At 42.0% G+C, this 17,854-nt stretch overlaps 1 protein-coding gene and 1 pseudogene across 3 annotated transcripts; one reads left to right on the top strand and one right to left on the bottom strand.

The window, feature by feature from the left end:
• The first annotated feature begins 5,079 nt into the window (after window positions 1–5,079).
• SLITRK5 (SLIT and NTRK like family member 5) lies at window positions 5,080–15,923 on the top strand. Of its 3 annotated transcripts, none has more exons than XM_032402781.1 (2): window positions 5,080–5,168; window positions 8,288–15,923. In XM_032402781.1, exon 2 carries the CDS (start codon window positions 8,296–8,298, stop codon window positions 11,173–11,175), a length of 2,880 nt encoding a protein of 959 aa, XP_032258672.1. In that variant the 5' UTR covers window positions 5,080–5,168; window positions 8,288–8,295; the 3' UTR covers window positions 11,176–15,923. The 3 variants fall into 3 exon arrangements, with proteins under 3 accessions (XP_032258672.1, XP_032258673.1, XP_032258674.1); XM_032402782.1 differs by lacking the exon at window positions 5,080–5,168 and adding an exon at window positions 5,533–5,764; XM_032402783.1 differs by lacking the exon at window positions 5,080–5,168 and adding an exon at window positions 6,412–6,480.
• The window catches only part of LOC116631384, a 69,489-nt pseudogene continuing 64,747 nt past the window's right edge, over window positions 13,113–17,854 (bottom strand).

Genomic DNA, 17,854 nt, shown 5'->3' with positions numbered 1-17,854 from the left:
CTGGGACCACGACCTGAGCCGAAGGCAGACGCTTAACGACTGAGCCACCCAGGCGCCCCTGTTTTTTTTTTTTTTAAGATTTTATTTATTTATTCATAAGAGACAGAGAGAGAGAGAGAGAGAGAGAGAGAGAGAGAGAGAGAGAGAGGCAGGCTCCCCGCTGAGTAGGGGGCCCAATGCAGGACTTGATGCCAGGACCCTGGGATCATGACCTGAGCCAAAGGCAGACGCTTAACCATCTGAGCCACCCAGGCATCCCAGAATGATTGTTAAGTGTATGGGTTGTTTATGACTGGGATGGCTGACTGGGAGCTGAGGCTTGCTACCCCACTGCTCAGCACCACAAAAGGGAATCATACCACATTTTACTGGCTCAGGAAAGGATCTAAATTAAAAATTCCAAGTAGTTTCTATGAAATGTGTATTGCTTTCACACCATGGTATAGTTGAAAATCCTAAGACAAACCATTGTGTGTCAGGGATCATCTGTAATATCCTATTTTTCAAGTACATATATTTTTTAAAATTTTTAATGGAAATGTGCATAGAAATTGAAATTTTCAAATAATAAAAAATAGAATATAGGGTGAAAAATCTTCATTCTACTCAAGACTCCCCAGTCTTCTTCCAAAAGGCAAATGCCATTACTGAATTTATGTATCCTTCCAGAAAGATTCTCTCCTCCCCACCCAACAGTGTATATAGATGATGTTATACACACTATCAATAATGACAGAACCATATACTTAAATATACTGTTATTAAAGGCAGAAGAGTATTCCAAGGTATAGATGGAGATGTACCACTTTTTACTTAGACACGTGGGCTGTTCTTATAGTCATTTACAAATGCAAGCATGTGTTACAATGAACGTTTTCTTACCTATTGTTTTGTACATTTTATTTTGGTACACCTGTAGGCTACTTTCTAAAAGATAATTGTTAAAAAAATGTATCTTAAATTTTGGAAGGTACTTCCAATTGGTCCTTCAAAGAGAGTGTTTTAATACATAATCGGTCAAAAGATTATCAGAGTATATTTATAAGGAACTGTATGAGGCAAGGAAGAAAATTGTCTATTTTATGCACATCTTTCTCTTCTGCCACTGACAGTAAATTTCTAAGATTGTAAATAACAAATTAAGTCTATAAGTGAATAAATAATCTTGGTGAAATTAACCAGTTTAGCTAACCATTTTTGGTTTGATAAATATCATTGTATGATAATTTTGATTGCTGTAATTCCAAATGTACCAATCTGATAAAAAATATGCTATATTACAGTTATTTAGCTTATCAATTACGTAGAGAAATGATCATAAATGATGACTCATGTTTTTCCCACCAGGAGAAACTTTTCTGCTTTTAGGGATATGTGGTATATATAATTTAAATTTCAAAGACATTGAAAATATAATTTATATCTGAAAAGTGTGTTGTTTAGCAAATACGGTTGTATAGACTTCTTTAGCTACTACTAACATGAAAATAATCTATTAGAGCTAATTTTGGAGGAGTCTGGAATCCAGCATTACATTTTATAATCTTAATTCACCAGTTAGGCTAACAAAAAGAAATGCAAGGTCTTCTTGCTTTAGACTTCAATAATGTTAATCAGTATTTACGAAATGTCATTATCATTACCAAAGAATAATCTCTTTTAGGTTATTCCATAAGGGACTATAACACTTGACTAGGCATTTTAGTATTCTAAAGAAACCATACAATACACAAATGTAATATGATAAGATATTTTAAGAAATGCACTTAATACAAGAATTCTTCCAAAGAGTCCATAAAACACTAAAATGACAATTCCAGGTAATAATAAATATGAACTCACACAAATGTATGGTCAATTTCAAGTGAGAAGTATGCTCTTTGTGGTTTGAATTTAAATTTTAATAAGGAGGTATCAGATTATGTCCATAATTCCCACTAATTATCACCAAATATATTAACATATATGAAATCTATTTATGATGATAGATCATGAGCTAATTAAAATATGCATAACTATATTCACAAACATTTAGACAAAGATTTTCAACTTTTCACATCCAACCAACTGAATCAAATAATGTTTAATTTAGCATAATGCCCTTAATTCTGGACAGATCTATTTGATCAGTCATTTCATTTTCTAGTTTCCAAAGTGTTTATGTAATCCTGTGCCTTCATTTGGGTACTGTGTGAAAGCAAGTATATATATCATACGACTATATTTTTTAGTATGGACTGAAACATAGATATGTTTGTTCTTGTAGCTAAAAGTCTTGGCTCAGATTTGATCACTGTTACATGATTCATTTATTTCTTTTCTAGGCCATAGTCAATATTCAAAGCAAATAGGAGTCCAAAGACTAACAAACAAGGATTTTCCTTATTTCTATGATGTTTTTCCTCCCGAGTTCTTCTGTTTGGTCTCTGCATGTCACAGTATTTTCTCAAAATTCACTCTCCTGCAGAGCAGCTTATAGGGACACCTAGTGGTAAACCGTAACAGTGGCTTCTCAGGCTATCCTTAATGAGTTAACAGTAGAGAGTTGTCATCACTAACTCATCTGGACCACAAGAAATAAACTGGAATATTTTTATGTCAGTGTTTCTAACAAAACCGGCATCTATAATAATTGCAATCATGTTTCATACTTTTTACCTCGACAAAATTTATTTTTAATTGGGATAATAAATATTTAAAATGAAAATAATACAAAATCAAAAATTAAACCAAATTTTGATACTAAATACAATTATGAAGATTTAAAAAAGCGACAAAAGAATGAACTAAAATAGCTATTATACAGCTATTCTGAAAAGTCCAGTAATTGATTAAACCATTTTATACCCTTTCAGAACTTCTATGGAATTTGTCCACATCGAAAATTATGTCTGTGATAGAATGCCAGGAGTTTCCAAATGTAAATAATTTTTACAGTAATTAAGTTATGACACTTTAACACATTAATTTAAAAATATAAAAGCAATATTATTCTTTAAAAATAAGTTTTCTAAAATATTCATATCATGTTAGAAAACGCTGACTAAATAAAATATACAGTAAAAGACTTCTGTGGGTGAAGTTTAAGTTGTCTGTTTATATAAGGTAACTGCAGCAAGTGGCTATCATTCCCGGTGCCAAATGTTTCTAAATTCACAGGAAGTTCTTTTATAAGGTTTTATTGTCATTATCAAATATTACAGGTTACTTCTTTTCTCCCCCTCTTGTACATGCCCTGAATTTAAACGAAATAAATTGTTTTCAAACAAAGTATGTATGGATTAACTGAAAAATATTTGCAAAACGGAGCAAGAAGAAATTTCAAGAAATGTTGCAAAACCTCAAGAGACTGCAATATAAACCACCTCTAGAGAACTCCTTCTAATTTCAACACAGAGAGAGGATGTGGGAAGATATGTTTGTATATATGTCAGAATCTTTATAATCCTATATTTAATTAAGATATTATAACCACAATAGTATCCCAAATATTACCAAGGAGACAATATCTATTCTGTTTAAGATGATTCCAAAAAGTAATTAATTCATAATTAATCATAAAATAAAACAGATAAAAATATTTAAGTGGTAAAACTGCCCAGTTATCATAGAATAGGTACATGTGCACTCAGCCTCCACTGGGCCACTTACAGCGATCAACTTCTTTTCTATACCTGGGAAGGAATGCAGTTCTAATATTACAAACACTAGAAATATGCCTACGAATGTAAAGAACCCCTCTGGGGAGGGAGGTGTCTGGTTTCATGGAAAGAGACAGGAATACTTACTGTAGAGATGATGCTAGTGGAGTTTAGCAGGTGACTCTTCAAGAAACTCGCTTTCTATCGATACTGCATTTATTTAGGGGTTTCCAGCTTTTTAGTACACACCAAATGTATTCACAAACATTCTCTCTGAAAGTCGTTCACATTCCCTTGCATCGCTCAGACATACCTATAAAACGCATTTCTTTTAGTATTTATTATAAATATATATATATATTAGCGCCCTTGTTTGCAGCTAGGATGAACCACTCCCTCTTCCAGGGTCCTTTAGAGTAAGTACATGAGACAGAAGCAGGGGCTCTATTATTCTAAATGGCAGGAGGAAGGCAGGCGATCAGCACAGGGCTGGAATCGTCTGTCCCTGACCACCAACAAGCCTGGCTCTGTCGGGGTTATTTCCACTTCTCCCTTTTTCAATCCAAGGATTGCACAGTCCCACGCTTGTGTTACGCACATGGTCCAAGACTCCTCCGTCTCCCACGAATGTGACATCCAAGGGGTGCTCCGATTGCACCGCCCGAATCCAGAGACGCCTTCGCCCTCGGCTGCCATCTATCGGCCACTGAGCGCCCGCTTCGCCCCGGGCCCATCATGTCTGCTGCAGCTTGGCTCGCACCAGCGGCGCGACAATAAACAAGTGCACTGGACGGGGCCCTGTGCCCGAGCTGGAGCAGATGTCTCAGAGACCCCTGTGATGCTTACCGTGTTGCCACATCTTCAGCGCCCGGGAGGGAAGACGCGATTTTCTCTGAGTATTTTAGAGCCGCCAGGCTGCCGGGACACGCCACAGGCGTAGAACAACGCTGCTCCTGTCCCCCCAGGCCCCCTAAAGGATGTCGGAGATAGAGAGTTCCAAATAATGACGATCGTGCGCCGCATCTGGGGAAGGGATGAGAAAAACCCCTGCAAACACTGGGAGCGATGAAACCGCCAAGAGGATGCGGGAACCGTAAAAATACTAATTAGGGGCCGCGGCGGCGGCGGCGGACTCGGCGAGGGGACAGCGGCGGCGGGATCCCACCGCGGTGGTCTCCGCTGCGCTGGGGGTGGAGGACGGCGCAGGAGCCGCAGCCGCCGCGGGAGTAGCCGAGGGGCCGGTGCCACCTTTGCTCGCCCCCTCACTACCATGTACAGTGTGCGCTGCAAGAAGAAGGCGGGCGATGCATGCACACCCCCGCGCCCGGCTCCCTCTGGCTAGTCCCCGGGCGTGCGCCACTGACCAGGGGGGAATGTGGTGAAGACGGCGAGGAGGAACGCCGAGGGGGGAGGGGAGGGGCGGCCAGCGCGAACCCAGGCCGAAGGGTGCGTGGAGCCGGAGGCTGCTGGAGGGGGCGGCGGCTGCTGCTGGCTTGGAGAAAGTTGCCCCTTATGCAGATGGCAACTGTAAGTACCCGCCTGGGGAGTGAGGCGAAGGGTGCCTGGGACCCTGCGATCGCGCGGTGGCGCGGGTGGGAACGAGTATGCGAGTGAGCTTGAGTGTGAGCGGGTGCGATCGCTCGGCGGGGCTGACCGTCACGTTGGAGGGGCCGGCGGTGCCAGGCAGCCCTCACGTCCCCTCCTCGGGCTCCGCGCCTCCCCCCTCCAACAGCTCCCTTCCCGCCCCGCCCGGCTCCGGCTCCCGGCCCCTACTGCGAGGAGCCTCTACCGCCTGTCCTCCGCCGCCCCCTCCTCCTCCTCCCATCCCTACCGGCCGCTCGCGATCGCCCCCTTCTACCCTCCCCCCCACACCCCGCTGCCCGCTCCGACTACCGCGGAGAGTGCCGGGGAGAGCCGTTTGGGGAGCCCGGGAACCCGCGGTCGCCACCGCGGCGGCGGCCCCGGGCTGGCGGCGTCCGGGCGCCTCTTTCCTCCAGCGGCTCGGACCGCACTGCTCGCCGCCTTCTTGCCCTGCCTGGGCTCGGGAAACCCAGTGCACACCCCAAAGAGGTGTTTTTTATAGGGGCGGCTATGATGAGTGGGCCATGGAGATGTGAGACGGGGTAAGTCGACCGTATACTTTGCAAAAGAGGCTCGTGTGTGTGTGTGTGTGGCAGCGGGGTGGCTTTCTTTCCCTCTCCTCCCTCTCCTCCTTCCTTCCCTTTCTCTTCCTTCGCTTTGGGGCGGAGTGGGGGAAGGGAGCCTCACGTCCTGGAACTCCGGGTGCTTCTGCCTGGGCCGCTGTGGGAGCAGCTGTGCCTAGAGCAACGGGTCCGGCCTGGGTGCTGGGCTCCAGCCCGCGCAGCCCCACTCTGTTCAATGCGGGATGTGCAGGGCGATGGTCTAGGGTCTAAATCCTTCGGGGCAAACAAATACAGTTCCTCCGCCCCCGCCCTCCAAAAGAATAATCTGAGATGAGATACTCTGAAGAATGTGCAACGCAACCGCTAATTTACATCGGAGGTGCGTTTCCCAGTCAGAATGTCAGCCTTCCCCGGCTCATTCAACTTTATTTTCTCAAATTCTCGGGCTCCTTTGATGGCAAGGAGGAGGAGAAAGAGAGCGGGGTGAGAGGAAGCTCTTCGACCCCGGCTAACCAGAACTGAATTAAAGTTGTAAACGCTCCAGTTTAATACCGGCTGGACACAATTTGCAATGGGCTGTCAGAAAGGGTGGGAGGTGAATGGGGGCGGGGAAGCAGAGGGAAGGAGGGGGAGGGGACCCAACCCCCGCTGAATGGATGTGCAGATTTGATCCAGTGGAGAACAGAAATTTCAAGGTAAACGTTTTGCTTTCCACAGTGGGGTTTTTGCCTCTTTTAAGCCAGGAGTCGTTTGCGGTTGCGTTGGGAGGTCGGAGATACTTGTGAGGTTTATACACTGTGATTCCGATTCGTCTCGACACGTCTGGGTGGCCACACGTGAATGATTCGCAGGCACACTTGCACATGTGCGTGCGAATGCAGGAGCTCTTAATAACGCGGGCTGGATTCGGCTAGGGGAGCAAGATCGAGGTCTCCAGGCTTGAACCCGTGACTCAGACACGTCTTGGTTTTAGTTTGGGTTGCGATTCGACATCAGACTTCGGTAGTGGTGAGGCAAAGGCAAGGTTGACTGGAGAAAAGGCATGGGTTCTTAGAGCCCAGCATCTCTATCAAATTCCCGTCGCCCCCCCCCCCCCCCGCCGCAACCAACACAACACGCACTCACACACTCTCTCCATTTATGTCCTTTCCTTTTTGAGTACCGCTGTCGACCCGAAGTAGGAAGTCGAAGGAAGCCTTTAAGAGGACAAAAAAGAAATCGAGAAAGAAAAGGAAGAGGGGGTCCGATTGATTCCTTGAGGAGATGAAATTCGGATATTAAAGCACAGACCTATGTCACTTGCTGTTCTCCCTCGCTTCATCCTTGCTATTTTGCCTGTTAATCAGCCCGGGTTCCCTTTCACTTAAGGGGGGAGAGGAGGGGGAGGAGGAGTAAAACATTGACAATTAAATGCAATAAACAACTCCAAAGATGATGGGGATGCTGGTGAGGTGGTAGTTCAGTCCAAAGCTTGCTAATTCAGTAGGGTTGGTTTTGCATACCGTGGCGAACAGACGCTGAGCGGGAGGTAAGGGAAGCTTTGGCGCTGGTCCTTGGTTTACTTTTAGCTGATTCCCGGTAAGCGGTAGGAACATCCTCTTTAAACTCCAGGTATCCAGAGGTGTTCCGGGATTGCGGATGCCTTCGCTGAGTTCTTTGTAATCCATCCTGCAGAACTATTTCTGTGGCTTAAAGATGCGGTTTGGTAGCGTCGCTGACATGATCAATGAGGAGAAGTGGACGCAGGGCGCACTCAGAGAAGCGCTGCTAAGTGGCACCGTGCATGCAATTAGGACGCTGATATGCTTAAAAGCGTGGTAGTGAAGTCCACCATGAAAGCAAACGCACTCTCCTTTTCTCCATACTCAAAGCTCCCAAAGACAATTGGTGATTTAAGAGCTTCTTCTGGGTCCTTTTGATGCATTATCTTACATCTTTTTTGCCTCTGAAAAGTATTCTTTAGGTTCCCACCCTGGCATTTCCAGCGATGGTTTAAAATAGCCCAAGTATTGTGACTCCTTGCTTTTTTGTGAAAATGGGAGACCTTCACGGTGAACTGTTAACTGAGTAGGTTCTGAAAGAAAGGCAGACGGGTTTGGTATAGGTGAGGTGGGGAACCTTGTAAAATGGTGCTTCTTTTCTCTTAAATTAGAACCATAAAACTGAACTGACAGCCATTTTATGTATATTTATGGATTGATTTTGAAAAGGGGGGAGCAAGGAAAAACACTAAAATGGGACTTTAACCTGCCCTTATCTTGTGGAGGGCAGCATGTTCCTGTTGTACTCATTAGGAAATGAAATCAACCTTTAAATCAAAATGAATATCAGATATTAATAAAGTCTGAAGAATGTCAGTGTTCCACTGAGGGGGGGATGTCATTCATATCCTCTCCTTCTGGATTTCAGAGAAATAGTATTAGGGACGAGAGAGACTTTCTTACTGATCCCTTAAATTTTTGTCATATTCTGTTGTTTCCTTTTTTCCTCTCTCCCTTGCAGGAGGTAAAATGCACACTTGCTGCCCCCCAGTAACTTTGGAACAGGACCTTCACAGAAAAATGCATAGCTGGATGCTGCAGACTCTAGCGTTTGCTCTAACATCTCTCGTCCTTTCGTGTGCAGAAACCATCGATTATTATGGGGAAATCTGTGACAATGCATGTCCTTGTGAGGAAAAGGACGGCATTTTAACTGTGAGCTGTGAAAACCGGGGCATCATCAGCCTCTCTGAAATTAGCCCTCCCCGTTTCCCAATCTACCACCTCTTGTTGTCTGGAAACCTTTTGAACCGTCTTTATCCCAATGAGTTTGTCAATTACACTGGGGCTTCAATTTTGCATCTGGGTAGCAACGTGATCCAGGACATTGAGACTGGGGCTTTCCACGGGCTGCGGGGTTTAAGGAGATTGCATCTGAACAATAATAAACTGGAACTTCTGCGCGATGATACCTTCCTTGGCCTGGAGAGCCTGGAGTACCTACAGGTCGATTACAATTACATCAGTGTCATTGAACCCAATGCTTTTGGGAAACTGCATTTATTGCAGGTGCTTATCCTCAATGACAATCTCTTGTCCAGTTTACCCAACAACCTTTTCCGTTTTGTGCCCTTAACGCACTTGGACCTGCGGGGGAACCGGCTGAAACTTCTGCCCTATGTGGGGTTGTTGCAGCACATGGATAAAGTTGTGGAGTTACAGCTGGAAGAAAACCCCTGGAATTGCTCCTGTGAGCTGATCTCTCTCAAGGATTGGTTGGACAGCATCTCCTACTCGGCCCTGGTGGGGGATGTGGTTTGTGAGACCCCCTTCCGCTTACACGGCCGAGATCTGGACGAGGTGTCCAAGCAGGAACTTTGCCCAAGGAAACTTATTTCAGATTATGAGATGAGGCCACAGACGCCTTTGAGCACCACGGGGTATTTACACACTACCCCAGCCTCGGTGAATTCCGTGGCCACTTCTTCCTCTGCTGTTTACAAACCCCCCTTAAAGCCCCCTAAGGGGACGCGCCAACCCAACAAGCCCAGAGTGCGCCCCACCTCTCGGCAGCCCTCCAAGGACTTGGGCTACAGCAACTATGGCCCCAGCATCGCCTACCAGACCAAATCTCCGGTGCCTTTGGAGTGTCCCACCGCGTGCACTTGCAACCTACAAATCTCCGATCTGGGCCTCAACGTCAACTGCCAGGAGCGCAAAATCGAGAGCATCGCAGAGCTGCAGCCCAAGCCCTACAACCCCAAGAAAATGTATCTGACGGAGAATTACATTGCGGTTGTGCGCAGGAGCGACTTCCTGGAGGCCACGGGGCTGGACCTCCTACACCTGGGCAACAACCGCATCTCCGTGATCCAGGACCGCGCCTTCGGGGACCTCGCCAACCTGAGGCGCCTCTACCTAAATGGCAACAGGATTGAGAGGCTGAGCCCGGAGTTGTTCTATGGCCTGCAAAGCCTGCAGTATCTCTTCCTCCAGTACAATCTCATACGTGAGATTCAGTCTGGGACTTTCGATCCGGTCCCAAACCTCCAGCTGCTATTCCTGAATAACAACCTCCTGCAGACCATGCCCTCAGGCGTCTTCTCAGGCCTGACCCTTCTCAGGCTGAACCTAAGGAGTAACCATTTCACCTCCTTACCGGTGAGTGGAGTTCTGGACCAGCTGAAGTCACTCATCCAAATCGACCTGCATGACAACCCTTGGGATTGTACCTGCGACGTGGTGGGCATGAAGCTGTGGGTCGAGCAGCTCAAAGTGGGTGTCTTGGTGGACGAGGTCATCTGCAAGGCGCCCAAGAAGTTTGCGGAGACGGATATGCGCTCCATTAAGTCGGAGCTGCTGTGCCCAGACTACTCTGACGTGGTGGTTTCCACGCCCACGCCCTCCTCCATCCAGGTCCTGGCGAGGACCAGCGCGGTGACCCCCGCGGTCCGGTTGAACAGCACCGGGGCCCCCGCGGGCTTGGGCGCGGGCGGAGGGGCGTCCTCGGTGCCCTTGTCCGTGTTGATTCTCAGCCTGCTGCTGGTTTTTATCATGTCCGTCTTCGTGGCCGCCGGGCTCTTCGTGCTGGTTATGAAGCGCAGGAAGAAGAACCAGAGCGACCACACCAGCACCAACAATTCCGACGTGAGCTCCTTCAACATGCAGTACAGCGTGTACGGCGGCGGCGGCGGCGCGGGGGGCCACCCGCACGCGCACGTGCACCACCGCGGACCCGCGCTGCCCAAGGTGAAAACGCCCGCGGGCCACGTGTACGAGTACATCCCCCATCCACTGGGCCACATGTGCAAAAACCCCATCTACCGCTCCCGAGAGGGCAACTCCGTGGAGGATTACAAAGACCTGCACGAGCTCAAGGTCACCTACAGCAGCAACCACCACCTGCAGCAACAGCCGCCGCCGCCGCCGCCGCCGCCGCCGCAACCTCAGCAGCAGCCCCCGCCGCAGTTGCAGCTGCAGCCTGGGGAGGAGGAGAGGCGGGAAAGCCACCACTTGCGGAGTCCCGCCTATAGCGTCAGCACCATCGAGCCCCGGGAGGACCTACTGTCGCCGGTGCAGGACGCCGACCGCTTTTACAGGGGCATTTTAGAACCAGACAAACACTGCTCCACCACCCCCGCCGGCAATAGCCTCCCGGAATATCCCAAATTCCCGTGCAGCCCAGCTGCTTACACTTTCTCCCCCAACTATGACCTGAGACGCCCCCATCAGTATTTGCACCCGGGGGCAGGGGACAGCAGGCTGCGGGAACCGGTGCTCTACAGCCCCCCCAGTGCTGTCTTTGTAGAACCCAACCGGAACGAATATCTGGAGTTAAAAGCAAAACTAAACGTTGAGCCGGACTACCTCGAAGTGCTGGAAAAACAGACCACATTTAGCCAGTTCTAAGCGCAGAGAAACTCCCTTGGAGCTTTTGCATTTAAAACAAACGAGCAAGCAGACACACACGGTGAACACATTTGATTAATTGTGCTGGTTCAACGTTTAGGGTGAAGTGCCTTGGCACGAGATTCTCAGCTTCGGCGGAAGATACTGAAAGGGTGTGCAATTTCCTTTTAATTTTTACACATGGGGAAAACATTTGTGTAAACTGGGCACATCACTTTCTCTTCTTGCGTGTGGGGGAGGAGAGGAGAAGGGTTTATGGAGGGCAGTTTGCTGCGCAGGTGACTTGTTAAAGGTCGCAGTTATTTTTGTAGTGGTTGGAAGTGCTAAGAATGGTGGAAGATGGCAGCGCATAGATTCTACTCTTCCTCTTTTGTTCCCTTTCCCTGCTCTCCTCCCCCCTCCCCCTTTAAGCCATGGGTGGGTCTAAATGGCTTTTGTGGAGAGATTAGCACACCCCAACATTAATAGAAAGTTTGTTCTCTCTCTCTCTTTTCCTCCCCCCCCCTTCCTCTCTCTTTCTCTGCTTCCCACCCTCCTCCCTCATTGCTTTTCCTTTCTTTTTAAAGGATGTGTTTGTATGCATTCTGGACATTTGAATTAAAAACAAAAGTATTGTGATCTGGAGAAGGATCACCATAGATGTGGACAAATCATTAAAATTACAGAGCTATATGATCCATAATTGATTAGTCAAAATAACTTATTGATGAAATATACAAATATTTTATTGTAGCACCTATTTTTATATACACATTTAGCATTTCTCTTTCCTTCACTATTTAGCCTATGATTTTCACAGAGGTGTCGCACTATATTAGGAGCTGCATTTCCAAAAGTGAAGTGATATCAGGAAGGCATTTTAAATCATTAAAAATATGGAGAACTTAATGGGAAAATCGTAAAACCAATGCAACCCACCCAATTGGATCTGTAATTTAAAAACAAACTGTATCCCATTGTATAAGAGAAAAAAAATAGGGCAATTAATTGGGCCATTTGAGTAAGAATCATGTGCAAGTTTCTGGTTTTATTAGAGAAGATTTAAAAGTATTTTTATTAGTCAACCAAAACGATGTATTGATTTGACTACTATTGTAGCCGATTTTTGATTGTTTAACCAAACCCAGTTGCATTTGTACAGATCCACATGTACTGGCACCTCAGAAGACCAAATGATGGACTGTACAAATCTCTATACAATGTCTTTAATCCCTCTGGGCAGCAAGCAATGATGATAACCACAAACAGGATCTCTGTAAGATGGGGCTACTGTTGTTACAGTCTCTCATGTATCCCAGCACATGTAATTTTTTAAATAGTTTCTGAATAAACACTTGATAACTATGTCAAATATGAGGGACTGAAGTAATGATTACTTAAAGTGCAAAAGAAATAGCTATGTGTGATTGACTGAATCTCTATTATTAACAATTAGGACATAGTAGCTAACTTTTATTCTTAATATTAAAAAATTTTCCCTAATTATCAAGTTTGAATATATGTATATATATGTAAATTCACCTTTGAAAATTCAGGGAATTATGTTTTTCTAAATGTGACAGTTAATGTGTTTATTAATGAAATTTCAATTGTATACTTTCTTTCCTTACGGAAGTATTCACCTAATACATGGACCGTGGTAAGTAATAGACTGCCTATTCATTTTTCTCCCAATGTTATGTATTTTGTTATGTCAGTATTATTTATTCAGTCTACAATACCTGTAGTTTCCTAATTTTCCCATATTCCCATAGTTTTCCTAATTTTAACTCATGTAAAACTACCTTCAACAATTATGATGGATACTTTATCTCAAGTTGATCTATATCCTAAATGTTCAAAAGTTGGTGGGTATAAGCTGTTCAACTCTGAGTAAGGCTTGCCAGTGAATTTAGGTTAGTACTTAAGGGTAGGAAATGTTTGAATTAATCTGAAACTTAAAGAGCCATGTGCTTCATTGGTATTGGTGGATCTTCCCCTAATTTCACCAGAAATGTGTACAACATCAAGGGCTGTTCATGAACTTGATGTTTAAAGAGCACTTTCCATGGCATTCTGCCACAAAGAGGCAGCATTCGCCCGTGAGAAAATTGACAGTAACCGCTTGAATTCAGATTGAACAGGTGGTAACAGTTTCCCTGAGGAATTAAAAAAGAAAAAAATTAGTAATCCTACATCGGTCAAGTGAAATAAACTATCCCCATTCTGTGCAACATTTTCCCTTCCAAAATTTTCTTTCAAAGGGGAAAGTAACAAGCTTAATAATGCCATGATATTATCATGAAAAGAAAAAAAAAAAGTATCTCTTACTCTTCATCTACCTCCTCCATATTAGATACAGGATTAGAAAAGAAAAATAAATAATAGCATTTGACTTCACAATTGGGGTTATTAATTTTTCTTCACAATGGGAGTTATTTTTTCAATGTCAAAATCACTTCCTCAATGTTATATGTAGATACAATGGTATTGTATAAATTATAAAATATTAATACAAAGTGGAATCTTCCATGTAACTAAGTTTTATTTCTTAATTGATGCATAAAAAGTAAGAGATAAGAATTACATGAAATTAAAGATGTAGTTCTGAACAATATATGTAGCTTCCAAAGAAAGTTTGTTGATGCATTTTTCAAAGATTTACAAAATAATATTATTATTTCACGCCAGCACTATTGCGCATAATCTTGTCACATACTCTTTCTTTAGATAGCTCATTTGTACTTCTACTCTTCTAAGGTGTCCAACCTTTATTTTAATATCAAAAATAACAATTACATGATTTATGAAAAGAGGCTACTTCTAATTTTTATATTTTCCCCAAGTGTATTAAGAGGATAAAAGTAAACTCATTCCTGCTCTAATAAACTTGAAAATTTTTAACATGTAGAATTATGAAACTGTGTAGAACTAAAAAATGAATTATCTTTCTCTTTATACATGGCGCCCAGCCAATACATTAACATATACAATAGAACATTAAGTTGTGTGGTTTTGAGTATTTGATTTTTGGTTTTTCAGGTTGTTCGCTGAGGAAACAATTAAATTGGGTATATCAGTGGTATATGATTGGATTAAGGAACCCTGCAAATTCTCTCCGTAGAATTTTGGAGAACAATATGTAATATTTCAGGCATCAATTAAAATTTGGATGCAAACTAAGCTTACTCTTTGTGCTTGATCCATTTGCTGTGTTGCATAATCTCATACAAATATATTTCCAGGTAGGCATTATGAAATCTTATTTTTGTCTATATATGAATATAGTGTAAATACTTAAATTATCTCAGCAAAAGTAAATATATTCTATGTAAGTGTGGCAATTGGTATGCTAATATTCAAAATTATTTACAGCTAAACTATTGATTAAAGTTATGTGTTAATCAACTTTAGCATAAATATACTTGGAACACATCTCTCATTTAGGCAAGATTATCACCTTTACACTTGTGAAGTGTGAGATTTCGGTAAATGTCCTGGATATCCAGTCCCTCACCACTGTTCCCTCAACCGCAGTAGGAAAATCAAACTGTGTGCAATGAAAACATCCACAGGTAATGTGGAAAAGGTTAGGACTTAAGAACCTAATTTAAGATACCAGTTTCTTGCCCTATGTCATTAATTCCATTCTTGTTACTAAGTTATGTTGTTAGCAAATTATTCAAATTAAATATGTATAGTTTCTTTCCCTATTCTATTTTTCCTGACTCTCTTCCTTTTTCCTTACATCTCCCTCCTTCTCTTGTCTCATCCTTTCTCTTCATTATTTTTCAGTAGGGCAAGAGAGAGAGGGAGAAGAGTTCAGTCCCTGTTTGAAATGCCAAAAACTAGCTACTTGATTTCAAGAGCTCAATGGATTGTCCCCAGTCATGCAACTCCAAATTAATGTAAATAAAGCAGACCACAAATATGGTTCTAATTCATTCAGGAATATGCTCTTGTTGCACTTTTCAGGTGGCTCCGAATTAAGATATTTGTAGGGGTGGCAAAATATTTAGTTAACCAATTTTTAGACTAAATTTTAGACTGAGAAAGAAGAACCTAAAAACAAAACAAAACAAGAAAAGAACCGATTTAAATGCTAAAAGACGGGAGCATTTAACTAATTGATTTTCAAAGGAAATAAAATGTTAAGAGGTAATTAAACTTACCAGATTAACTGTTTTATTTATGGATAATGTTTCCAAACCCCTCGATGTTCTCTACCTTTTTGCTACTACAAATATACAAAATTAAAGGGGGATGGACATTAGGCATGTGCATAAAAATAATTATTTAACATCTAGATCCAAAGGAACCTTACGTAAAATAATACTGCATTTGACAGCTGCTCATTTTATCATTAATTTTATTTCAATTCAACATAGTGCCTTTCTATAATTATCTATATATATTTCCATCAGTTCGTGTAGCATGTATATGGCATACAAAAATACGTATCATCAAAGAAAGCACTGCATACTCAATTTTCATCTAGAGTTCTTTATATTTCAAGTTTTTTTAAGTTATTTCAAATTCTACTTCCATGGTCTATGACATGGTAGACTGAGAGAAAGAAAATAATTTTATGCAGTATAATGTTTGAGTGTGACAATAGTATAATACTCTTTTCTTCCTCTGTTTATAGCAGACTATTTGGCTTACAAGACACAGGTCAAATATTTCTCATGTAACCAATATTATAAAATGAATAACTTCTATACTCATTTTTTTTAAAGATTTTATTTTTATTTATTTGACAGAGACACAGCGAGAGAGGGAACACAAGCAGGGGGAGTGGGAGAGGGAGAAGCAGGCTTCCCGCCGAGCAGGGAGCCCGATGTGGGGCTCGATCCCAGGACCCTGGGATCATGACCTGAGCCGAAGGCAGACGCTTAACGACTGAGCCACCCAGGTGCCCCTATACTCATTTTTTAAAAGAACAACATGTAACCTTACTTAAGTTTAAGAGTGAATTAGATTTTGGGCGCCTGGGTGGCTCAGTCGTTAAGCGTCTGCCTTCGGCTCAGGTCATGATCCCAGGGTCCTGGGATCGAGCCCCACATCGGGCTCCCTGCTCGGCGGGAAGCCTGCTTCTCCCTCTCCCACTCCCCCTGCTTGTGTTCCTGCTCTCGCTATTCTGTCTGTCAAATAAATAAATAAAATCTTTAAAAAAAAAAAAGTGAATTAGATTTCTTCTTATAAAAAATTCTGAAGATCAAAACATAAATATTTCATAAAGAATTGATGTAATGCAAATATGAATTAATTTTACTTTCTCACTTTCTATTTACTGTCAAAATTAAAATGTAACGATGTATTGCATAATGCTAAGTATATCTGATACATTTTTATTAGATATTAGGAAATTCCTTTTATAGAAAAAGAGTAATGTTCATAGACATATGTTGAATGGAAGTCTTCCAAAGAGGTTTTTTTTTAATTAGGCACCTTCTTCAGAACATGAAAGAATATTGTATATTTCTACTACAAAATGAACACATACATGTTTAAAAATTACACGTGTTTCCAAAAGTGGAAATTATGAAACAGTGTTGTCAAGGATAAATTGCTTTCTTTTTTAAATTTAACTTATGAAGAAATGGAATTGTGGCTTTATGGAATTGAAGGCTCGTTAATGTCATGGTCTAATTTGACACTTATTTACAGATCATTAGGTTTTAAGAAATATTTTTAACATATCATGATATAAATTCAATTCAAATTTAACTTTGATTGTTCAATATCGAATCGTATATATGCAAGTAGGAAAATTTGGTGACTTCTCAGTGTTCTGGAATACACATTTTAGATTTTCTTACAAATTTATTTCTACCACCAATAATAATTTCTAGTGGTGCCAACTAACGCATGTTTTAAGAATTTTATTTTATGCTTCCTATAAATAAGACTTAATATTGGATATTGAATCCAAATTTGCTATATATTTTCAATTTGTAATTAGCAATGTGCCTATTCAAATAAAACATGAAGGGTGGCAGTAAACCCGTGTTAGTTGATTAGCAAAAGTCTTTGTCAGATACTCCAATAAATTTTTTGACCAACATGGTTTGTCCATGAGAGAGGTTCATCTGGTTAATGTAGACTAAAAATTTAAATATTAAATATAAAAATTAATATGTAAAAATGAATAGTTGATCAATAAACCATTCTACTTGTAATGATATATCTATTTAATTATCTGTACAAAGGTCATGCTTGTTAACATTGCGACAAAAGAATATTTTTACTATATTTAAGTCCAAAGTCAAAGGGTGTTTCACTTCTGAAAATACTACTAATAATGGGGAACGTATATCTTTCCAATTTATTTAAACCCTGAGTTTTAATATCAACTTTAAATCTCCACTGACAGTATAAAGTTCATAGTACATGTTTTTTCTTTATATTACTGCACTCTGCTCTTGATAAAGTTCCCTTGAAGTATACAAATACCCATAGTATTTTTCCTTTGTGTTTTTCTTTTTTTGCAGGTCTAGGTAGCAAATATTAAAACAAACAGTTATGAACTAGCACTGTTAAATTGTAAATTGAATTTCATTTCACTCAAATAGTATCCTTCAATTTTATAATTATCTTCAAATTTTTAAAGCTAGTGAATAGTATATTTACATAGGTACTTACAAATATGAACATTTAACTACTCATATATGTCAGAGAATATCTGAAATCATTCACC

The sequence above is a fragment of the Phoca vitulina genome, unplaced genomic scaffold (assembly GCF_004348235.1).
Source record: "Phoca vitulina isolate PV1807 unplaced genomic scaffold, GSC_HSeal_1.0 scaffold5, whole genome shotgun sequence".
Classification (NCBI taxonomy): Eukaryota; Metazoa; Chordata; class Mammalia; order Carnivora; family Phocidae; genus Phoca; species Phoca vitulina.
The sequence above is the reverse complement of the archived record's forward strand: the minus strand, read 5'-3'. Positions and strand labels throughout refer to the sequence as shown.

Excerpts from the sequence above, each read along its gene's own strand:
- SLITRK5 (XM_032402781.1), top strand. The coding sequence starts at position 8,296 with ATGCACACTTGCTGCCCCCCAGTAACTTTGGAACAGGACCTTCACAGA.